The following is a 10880-nucleotide window of genomic DNA, read 5'->3' as shown; positions in this document are numbered from 1 at the left end:
TGGACTCAAGGACAGCACAGAGGCCCTCATCCTGGCCGCCCAGGAACAGGCCCTGAACACCAGAGCAATAGAGGCTCAGATCTACCACACCAGACAAGACCCAAGGTGTAGGTTGTGCAAGGAGGCCTCTGAGACAGTCCAGCACATAACAGCAGGGTGCAAGATGCTGGCAGGGAAAGCGTACATGGAACGACATAACCAAGTGGCGGGCATAGTATACAGGAACATCTGTGCAGAATATGGACTGGAAGCCCCGAGATCAAAGTGGGGAACACCCCCAAAGGTGGTGGAGAATGACCGAGCTAAGATCCTGTGGGACTTCCAGATCCAGACAGACAAGATGGTAATGGCGAACCAACCGGACATTGTGGTGGTGGATAAAGAACAGAGGAAAGCCGTTGTGGTGGATGTAGCAATACCAAGTGACCACAACATCAGGAAAAAGGAGCATGAGAAACTGGAGAAATACCAGGGCCTCAGAGAGGAACTGGAGAAGGCCTGGAAGGTAAAGACCACAGTGGTGCCTGTGGTCATCGGGGCCCTCGGGGCAGTCACCCCCAAACTGGAGCAGTGGCTCAAACAGATCCCAGGAACAACATCAGACATCTCAGTCCAGAAATGTGCAGTTCTAGGCACAGCCAAGATACTGCGCAGAACCCTCAAGCTCCCAGGCCTCTGGTAGAGGACCCGAGCTCAGAGGATGAAAGAGACCACCCACAGAGGGTGAGAGGGGAATTTTTTTTTTATTTTATTTTATTTTTTTTATATATATAAAAAAGTGGCTTCATCATGTGGCTAGATAGGATGATTACACAATGGAGGAAGGAGCACTCTCATTTCTTCCAAGGATGCTTCTGTGGTCAAGAATTCAAAAGGTCCCTAAAATTTGCCAGATTGTGCTAATCAATCAATGTGTGATTTTTAAAAAAAGATTTTTCTTTAAGTTTGGAGGTCAGATGAAGGATTTTTCTCATTTTTATAGTAACTCCCCTTCCTCCCCTCACTTCAACCAACCACCTAGTGTTGAACATTGACAAAAACTAGCTGCCACTATGTAGAGCAGTGCTTCTCAATTCCAGTCCTCAGGCCCCCCTTCCCAGCATGTTTTAGGTGTTTCCCTACTGCCACACACCTGGATTGAATCTATAGGTGATTAACAAGCTTCTGCAGCACTTGATGCCTGCAGATGAGGTAATGTAATCATTTAGATCAACTGTTGTGAAATACAGGCACATTTAAAACATGCAGAGCAGGGGGGCCTGAGGACTTGAGAAGCACTGAAGTAGAGCAAGAAAATTACTGAGTTGGCAACAGATTATTGTTAACTGCAAATGTTCAGACCTGACCTGGTGGGTCGGTCTGTCAGTCACACAGCAGAAGAGGACAGAGACTGATTTTTAAACCTTTGCTGAAGAAGATAAGATTAGGGGATAAGATGGGCTTCATGTGTACACTGTAAAAGAAAGTCTGTAAATTTCACAGTAAAAAATTGTAAAATACCAACAGCTTCTGACCGTAATATCCAAAACATTTTATTACCCTAGAAAATACATGGGATTACTGTAAGTATCAGTTGATCACCAACCTCCCAAAACTAAGGAAATCGGCACCAATAACTTGGTGCACCCCTACAAACCTTATTTCTAATATAAGCTTTTTTGTCACTTTAGTGTCATCAGCAGCTGACTGCTTTGCTGTGTTTCAGTAGAGAGAAGGAACTGACCCACAATCAAGTTACTTCTCAGACTAAGTATTTTTGAAAAATCTCTCTTGATGCTGGCAGAGGTTGCTGAAACATTTCTCTTTGAGTGCTCTGTGCAAACGGATTTTCTGCACTAATGTAGGTACATTCCCAAAAAAATAAAATTTAATCAAAGATGCTCTGATGCCAGGGGGTTATGTAGGGAACCATGTGCATTAAAACACACATGAACAGAAGATTTTGACTTGTTTACTTGCAACTTTGACATAACTGAACTTGGACTACAAAATTACTGATAGGAAAGCAAAAAAGAGGTCTCACAAAACCGATTAGCCGAAAATCATGACCTTTTTTATCAGTTCCACAGTAAATGTTGTGACATAATAGACAAGAATACATTATAGGCAATAGAGAAAAATTAACAGACTGGAAAATATAACCCATAGACTAGAAAGACAAACAATAAATTTACTTTTTGTTTTTTGCACAAAAAGTAAATTTTTGCACAAAAAGTACACAAAAAATGTTTAAGGGTTAAAAAAGTGGCTTTTGCATGATATGTCCTCTATAAATCTGCATGGGGTCTGAAAAACAAAGCTAAAATACAAATAAGTTTTTAACTAAATTGTAAAATTTAAATTTTTAATGCAGACAAAGCAAAGTTTCTTTGTGCTTTTCAGCACTGAGCAGTGAAATGTGATGAGGAGCAGAACGATGAAGATGAAAAGACAAAATGATACACTGACTCTTTTTACTCTGAATTCTAAAATCATTAAAACTTTGATGAATTTAAAGTTTTATTAACTTTTTGATTTTATTGATGAACTTGGTTAAAATCCAATTACATAGTTTTATTCACCAAACTCAAACCAGATCAGTTTTATAATCTCCAGCTGCCCTCTGACCTTTGAGCAAGGCAGGATAATTACTACCAGACCTGGTAGAAGCAGGTCTAACACAAAATTAAACAAACAGTTACAGCAGCATAATAAAGAAACATAGCAGAGAGTTGGAATATAACTAAAACCAACTAATGTTCCAGTTATTGTGAATCAAAAACAGATTTAAACTTAATGAGATTTTAAACTTTACATGAATTCAGTGTTTGCAGAACTCTGCTCTCATTCCAGTTTTATCTACAGAGAGGAATCACTCTACAGCTGGAAATGATTCAGTTTGATTTAAACATCCTGAACCTGATGATGAAGATGAAGATGATGATGATGATGATGATGATGATGATGACCTGTTTTCCTTCCTATTAAGCATAGACATAATGAAAATCCATATACAACATTAAGGCAGACAGGTTCACTAAAACACAGCAGGATTAATGTTTAAAATGTTTTTAATCAAAGTTCAGGTTGTTTTAAAAGCTGCAGGTTTCAACAAATCACTCAAAAGTTCTTCATGAAAATTCAGCTTTATGTTTTAAATATTAGACAAACATGTTTATGATCTACTTAAGTCATTCTGCAAGTAAAAACTTATTATTATTATTATTATTATTATTATTATTATTATTATTATTATTATTATTATTATTATTCCAGTCATTTATTTCCCATAAATCATCAGTTCAGTGAAAACAGTTCCAGGTTTATTTGCTGAACATTCTGATTTCCTCCCATCATCGTCTTTATTTTCCCAGTTTATAGTGAACGTCTCAGCTGAGCTGGACTCTGGTTCTGTTCTTGGTTCTGGTTCTGGTGTGGAGAGCGGAGCCTCTGCACTGGCAGATGAGGTTCATGATGAGGATGGGCCGGATGTTCTGGTCTCTGAGGCCGTAGATGAGCGAGCTGAGGCACTTGGGCAGGATGATGACGGCCATGTAGAGGCTGACCTGCAGGCGGACGGCCGGGACGCGCTCCAGGCTGCTGGTGATGACGATCAGCAGCGAGTTGTAGACGGTGGAGGACATGCTGAGGCCCAGCTGCACCAGGTGCAGCAGCAGCGTGCGCCGCGCCCGCAATGCCGACGCTTTGTCCGTGGACGCAGAACGCGCCGCCACGATGATGCCGGCATAGGCGAAGGAGACGGTGGCCGCCCCCAGCAGGAACAGGAAGTAGGTGAAGGCTCTGTCGTATTGGTCAGACACGGGGTCGATGAAGGCGCTCTCCTTCCCGCAGTAGTACACCATCTGCATGACCCCCAGGTCAGCTACCGAAAAGCGGGACAGCATCAGGCTGAGCTGGACGATCACGTGTGAGGAGCTGACGGCCCAGATGATGCCGATGGCGGCGCCGGTGTTCCTCAGGGTAACGATGGCGCTGTGCCTGAGGGGGTAGCACACCGCCACGTACCGCTCCAGGCACATGCTGACCAGCGTGACCACGGACACGCAGTGGGCCAGGCTGCTGAAGGCGGTGAGCGCAGCGCATACCGGGTACAGCATCGTGAAGCTGACCGCGGACAGCAGGAACATGGACTGGCTCTGGAACAGCTGCACGGTGTCCACCAGCAGCAGGTTGAACAGCAGCACGTAGCGGGACGCCTCTCTAAACAGCGGCCGGCTGCGCAGCGTGTACAGCATGGTGAGGTTGATGAAGAGGAACACGCAGCATGGCAGCGTGATGATAGGGAACATCACCAGGCCCAGGACCCCCTGGTGAGGCCCCGTCACGTTCAGCACACTCCTACTGCTCAGCATCACAGCATCATGACAGACCCAGCAGGGCCACAGAGGTCACAGAGGTCACTGCTACTACAACCCCCCAGCATCAGACCAGCCACACTGGCAGATCCACTTCCTGTCATCAGCTTTTATCTCATCCTCTCTCTGCTGCCACCAGCTGAGGGCTGTAAACATCACATGACCACTGAGCAGCAGAACGTCATCAACACTTCATTACTGATTCAGTACTGTGTTCTGTTGACAAACAAAAGTTTGCATGCAAAGTTTCACTATAACAGGAAATGTTTTCATGATGATGCTCATGTAGGTCAGACCTGCTGATTCATTTTCAACACGATTCACTGAATGAATAAAAACAAAGGACCGCAGCTGTCCTCTTCCTCACGATGGTCCCTGAGGATTTCATTGGTCTGTCCTCTAAAGGTTGATGGTTTTCTTCCAGATCCCTGAAGATCTTTTCTGTTTTGTCCACCCAGTTGGTTGGTCATCATGTTTATTGGTCTGGAACTGGAAAGTCAGCAGGATGTCAGACTCTTCAGTCCCAGAGTTAATGAATCTGATCAGACATTAGACTGTTCCCACCTCCAGGCTATGGTGCTTCATGTTGGCTTTACCAACCAGCTCCAAACAGCTGCTACCTGTTGGCCGGTTTCAGTTTTTGCTCAGCCTCCATCTTGGTTCTGTTACGGTGTGGTGGACCCTGACCTCCACTGGTCTGAGATCCTGTTCCTGATCTCGTCTTCTGTGCCGGCCTTCAGTCCATTGGTAGGACTCGTCAACATTATCCACTTTCTGAGTTTTATCTTCCCATAATGGCTTGTTTTGGTCTTTCTCATGGACTCTGGGTTTCTCTGTAGTTCATCCAGAGCTTTTCCTGCTCCTGGATCTTTGATGCTTCATCATGGAGGAGGATCTTTGGACATTCTCCCTCTCCTCTGTCAGACTACAGCTCAGGGTTTTAATGTTCAGAGAGGGTTTCTTATGAATTCATCACCAGGCAGTTGGACATCATCAGTAAACATTGGTGGTGAACTCATGCAGGTGCAGACCTTAGGGATTGATTCAATGTAAATTAAACACAAATATGCATGCAAATCCACATTCAAATGATGGTTGAATCAACGTTGATATAGTGTCAGTTATGGTTGAAACCCTAACGTTGATTCAACATACAACTCAACGACCAATTTCCATTCCGTTTCAACGGAATGGAAATTCCGTTGAAACGGAATTTCCATTTCAACGGAAATGGAAATTTCCGTTGAAATGGAAATTTCAACGGAAATTTCCATTTCAGGAAATTACCTGAAATACCTGAAATTTCAGATACATTTCAGGTATCTGAATCTACGCGTAGATTCAGCGTAGATTCAGCGTGAATCTACGCTGAATCTGGCTTCAGCGTAGATTCAATGTCTCTGCCTGACTTTGTTTCAATGTTGTTTCACCCATATTGTGCTATCTGGGTTGGGTATAGTTTCTATTTAAGCAGGGAGAAAACTGTTAAAAAATACCCCAAATGATCTGGAAATGCAACATCAAGCACTACAATTTTAGATATAATTGAAACGTTAGAAATAATATGGTCCACATTGTGTCCATGATTATGTGCAGGTTCCAACACATCACATGTGTTAAACTCGAGGCCTGGGGGCCAAATCCAGCCTACCATAGTTTTTAGACTAGAGGAACACATAAATAGAGCTGTCAAAATAAATATTATTAAATATTATTTTATTGATCAAATCAAAGCAGTTTTTATCTACTTACTGCCAGATTGCATCAGTTAATCCCTCCAGTTTTTGAGGATCTTTTGTGTAAATTCACGCAAAATCAACAAATTCCAACACTTTTTTACACTGATGCTAATTACTGAACATTTTTTGGCAAAAATTATGAAAAACATAGAGTTTAAGTGATGCTAACTTTCTTACTTTTACTAAACAGCTGCCTCAGCCTTCATTGATGTCAAATTATACTTCATGATCCATAAGGTGAGGAAAAAAATGTTGCACTTTGTCATACATGCAATTTATTGCAAATATTTCTAAATTAGCCCATGTAAAGTCACCGGTCACAATAGTGACCAAGAAATTTTTTTCACTTTCAAGGACTCCAAAAAGCTTCCTGATTAAATTTTCTCAGACCTGGACCAGAGGTCAGTGGAGAAGAACCTTCATTGACCTGAAGAAACATGACAGAGAAACACTCTATGGATTCAGATCCAGGGTCTGCAGTGAAGCGGGCGCTGTGCCGGTCTGTCCTGGTGAAGAGAGAGCTGAGCCAAAAAGTGAAGAACCACAATTTACCTGTTGATTTACGTACCCACCCTCATCTATGGTCATGAACAAAAGGACAAGGTCACGGATACAAGCAGCTGAAATGAGTTTTCTTTGCAGGGTGTCTGGACTCTCTCAGAGAGAGAAGCCCAGTCATCCAGGAGGGACACAGAGTAGAGCCACTGCTCCTTTACACTGAGAGGAGCCAGTTGAGGTGGATCAGCATCTGGTTAGGATGGAGACTCGCTGGTGAAGAGTTCAGGTCCTACTGGGAGGAGACCCAGAGGAAGACCAGGACACACTGGAGGGACGATGTTATTCTGCTGGGTTCGACTGGGGAGAGGGACGTGTTGGTCTCTTTACTGAAGCTGCTGACTCTGGACAAGCGGAAGATGGATGGATAGAAACGAAACACAAAATATCCACCGATATAAATAGGAAGTCAAAGTTTATCAGGAAATGAGCAGCAACAGACTGGATTTAGAAAATTACTGATGATAAAGTTTGGTGACTCTTTTATATAAAATCCTACAAAAACAATAATTTGAAATCTTTAAACTTTTAGATAGTTAATATTATGGAGGTAAAGAACAGTCAAATACAGAAATATTCCCAAAACATAGACAGTGATAAAACAGATATAATCCTACGTAAAAAAATATATAATCTAATAAATGTTCTTATGAAGAAGAGTTTAATCCATCATGTCGGTGTTTGGTATGTGTTTTTGTTCCTGCTGATGTTCTGATGCTGAATAGTTTCAGTTTCATCTCAGCTCAGATAAATTCAGTCTGTCACATGTAAATATGTGACGTCTGGTGGTTAGAAACAGAAAATCCATCAAGAGGACAGACTTTACCCTCAACCAGGTTGATTTTTATTATACAGTGTTTTGTGATTTTATGTCTGTGAAAAACATTTTTATAAAAAATCTTTACTCACTTCAGCTTCCCTGTACAACGTCACTGCTGATGAACTAACTTTTACATCTCAAACTCCCTTAATTTTAATTTTTTATTTTTCTTATTACAGTCTCACTTCAACTTAACTTAACAACTCAACATCTTCTGGTGACTTTCTTTATATATTTTTTTCTGTAGATTTAATAAAGCCTCCTGATTTTCCTGCTGCTCCCACTGAATAAACAAAGTTAGGATGTCAGATAAATAACTCTGTTTGGCAGCCAGTGGGCCGACTGCCTGGTTTCCCCTCCAGGGTTAAGAGACAAAATCTGACCATCAACATGTTTATTCATCTGCTGACGTAAATACTTGAATATTATCATAAAAAATGTTAAAGTCCTCAGGTTAATTTAATATTATTTCAAAATATAATATCAAAGGCATAACTGAGTGAAAAATGTTCATAAACTGGATGAACACTGAAGATTGTCAGGGCCCGTCGGTGGGGTGGTTCGCCCAGGGCACCACACAGGCTGGGGCCGCCTCTGGTCGGGTTTTCTTATCCTTATTATTAAGATAATTATGAGAATAAGATCACCAAACATTTGAAGTAGGGTTTTATAAAATCCATAAAACATATGAAAGCAACGTCTCTGTGGTTTTCTGAGCTGAGCAGTGAAATGTGATGAGGAGCAGAACGATGAAGATGAAAACCAGAGAAAATGACTGATGCTCTTTACTCTGAGTTATCAAGTCATTAAAACGAGATTTTATTCATGAACTTGTTCAAATCCTGCAGAAGAATTTTATTCATCAAACTCAAGATCAGTTTGCTAACCTCCAGCTGCCCTCTGACCTTTGAGCAAAACAGCATGAAAAACTGCTTTATATAATAAAAACACAAAACTAAACAGTTACAGTGGCTTAATAAAGAAACATAGCTGAGAGTTGGAATATAACCAAAATAAACCAATGTTCCAGTTATTATGAATCAAAAACAGATTTAAACTTAATGAGATTTTAACCTTTAGAGGAATTCAGTGTTTGCAGAACTCTGCTCTGATTCCAGTTTTATCTACAGAGAGGAATCACTCTACAGCTGGAATTGATTCAGTTTGATTTAAACATCCTGAACCTGATGATGACGATGATGATGATGGAAACCTGTTTTCCTTCATATTAAATATGGTAACATAACAATCCTGATATTTCATATACAACATTAAGGCAGACAGGTTCACTAAAACACAGCAGGATTAATGTTTAAAATGTTTTTAATCAAAGTTCAGGTTGTTTTAAAAGCTGCAGGTTTCAACAAATCACTCAAAAGTTCTTCATGAAAATTCAGCTTCATGTTTTAAATATTAGACAAACATGTTTATGATCTACTGAAGTCATTCTGCAAGTAAAAACTTATTATTATTATTATTATTATTATTATTATTATTATTATTATTATTATTACTCCTTCAGTCATTTCCCATAAATCATCAGTTCAGTGAAAACAGTACCAGGTTTATTTGCTGAACATTCTGATTTCCTCCCATCATCGTCTTTATTTTCCCAGTTTCCCGTGAACGTCTCAGCTGAGCTGGACTCTGGTTCTGTTCTTGGTTCTGGTTCTGGTGTGGAGAGCGCAGCCTCTGCACTGGCAGATGAGGTTCATGATGAGGATGGGCCGGATGTTCTGGTCTCTGAGGCCGTAGATGAGCGAGCTGAGGCACTTGGGCAGGATGATGACGGCCATGTAGAGGCTGATCTGCAGGCGGACGGCCGGGACGCGCTCCAGGCTGCTGGTGATGACGATCAGCAGCGAGTTGTAGACGGTGGAGGACATGCTGAGGCCCAGCTGCACCAGGTGCAGCAGCAGCGTGCGCCGCGCCCGCAATGCCGACGCTTTGTCCGTGGACGCAGAGCGCGCCGCCATGATGATGCCGGCATAGGCGAAGGAGACGGTGGCCGCCCCCAGCAGGAACAGGAAGTAGGTGAAGGCTCTGTCGTATTGGTCAGACACGGGGTCAATGAAGGCGCTCTCCTTCCCGCAGTAGTACACCATCTGCATGACCCCCAGGTCAGCTACCGAGAAGCGGGACAGCATCAGGCTGAGCTGGACGATCACGTGTGAGGAGCTGACGGCCCAGATTACGCTGATGGCGGCGCCGGTGTTCCTCAGGGTAACGATGGCGCTGTGCCTGAGGGGGTAGCACACCGCCACGTACCGCTCCAGGCACATGCTGACCAGCGTGACCATGGACACGCATTGGGCCAGGCTGCTGAAGGCAATGAGCGCGGCGCACACAGGGTACAGCAGCGTGAGGCTGACCGCGGACAGCAGGAACATGGACTGGCTCTGGAACAGCTGCACAGTGTCCACCAGCAGCAGGTTGAACAGCAGCACGTAGCGGGACGCCTCTCTGAACAGCGGCCGGCTGCGCAGCGTGTACAGCATGGTGAGGTTGATGAAGAGGAACACGCAGCATGGCAGCGTGGTGACGATGGTGAACAGCACCAGGCCCAGGACCCCCTGGTGAGGCCCAGTCACCGTCACGTTCAGCGCACTCCTCCTCCTCAGCATCACAGCATCATGACAGACCCAGCAGGGCCACAGAGGTCACAGAGGTCACTGCCACTACAACCCTGCAGCATCAGACGGGCCAGACTGGCAGATCCACTTCCTGTCATCAGCTTTTATCTCATCCTCTCTCTGCTGCCACCAGCTGAGGGCTGTAAACATCACATGACCACTGAGCAGCAGAACGTCATCAACACTTCATTACTGATTCAGTACTGTGTTCTGTTGACAAACAAAAGTTTGCATGCAAAGTTTCACTATAACAGGAAATGTTTTCATGATGATGCTCATGTAGGTCAGACCTGCTGATTCATTTTCAACACGATTCACTGAATGAATAAAAACAAAGGACCACAGCTGTCCTCTTCCTCACGATGGTCCCTGAGGTTTTCATTGGTTTGTCCTCTAAAGGTTGATGGTTTTTTTCCAGATCCCTGAAGATCTTTTCTGTTTTGTCCACCCAGTTGGTTGGTCATCATGTTTATTGGTCTGGAACTGGAAAGTCAGCAGGATGTCAGATTCTTCAGTCCCACAGTTAATGAATCTGATCAGATGTTAGACTGTTCCCACCTCCAGGCTATGGTGCTTCATGTTGGCTTTACCAACCAGCTCCAAACAGCTGCTACTTGTCGGCCGGTTTCAGTCTTTGCACAGCCTCCATCTTGGTTCTGTTCCGGTGTGGTGGACCCTGACCTCCACTGGTCTGAGATCCTGTTCCTGACCTCTTCCTTTGTGCCAGCCTTAAGTCCATTGGTAGGACTCGTCAACACCATCCACTTCCTGAATCTGT

The 10880-nt window shown here is 43.4% G+C and overlaps 2 protein-coding genes across 2 annotated transcripts; both read right to left on the bottom strand.

The window, feature by feature from the left end:
* Positions 1–3258: 3258 nt before the first annotated feature.
* On the bottom strand, positions 3259–4715 carry LOC106918567 (odorant receptor 131-2-like). Its single transcript, XM_014988428.2, has one exon. It carries the CDS (start codon positions 4350–4352, stop codon positions 3369–3371), a length of 984 nt encoding a protein of 327 aa, XP_014843914.2. The 5' UTR covers positions 4353–4715; the 3' UTR covers positions 3259–3368.
* Positions 4716–8809: 4094 nt separating this feature from the next.
* On the bottom strand, positions 8810–10115 carry LOC106918540 (odorant receptor 131-2-like). Its single transcript, XM_088012535.1, has one exon. It carries the CDS (start codon positions 10091–10093, stop codon positions 9101–9103), a length of 993 nt encoding a protein of 330 aa, XP_087868661.1. The 5' UTR covers positions 10094–10115; the 3' UTR covers positions 8810–9100.
* Between the last annotated feature and the right edge of the window lie 765 nt (positions 10116–10880).

This window comes from Poecilia mexicana, unplaced genomic scaffold (assembly GCF_051168715.1).
Source record: "Poecilia mexicana isolate PSO_F unplaced genomic scaffold, ASM5116871v1 scaffold_14, whole genome shotgun sequence".
Classification (NCBI taxonomy): Eukaryota; Metazoa; Chordata; class Actinopteri; order Cyprinodontiformes; family Poeciliidae; genus Poecilia; species Poecilia mexicana.
Note: the sequence above shows the minus strand (reverse complement) of the source record. Positions and strands in the feature narration are given on the sequence as shown.

Coding starts and splice junctions, on each gene's coding strand:
- LOC106918567 (XM_014988428.2), bottom strand. CDS start 4,352: ATGCTGAGCAGTAGGAGTGTGCTGAACGTGACGGGGCCTCACCAGGGG.
- LOC106918540 (XM_088012535.1), bottom strand. CDS start 10,093: ATGCTGAGGAGGAGGAGTGCGCTGAACGTGACGGTGACTGGGCCTCAC.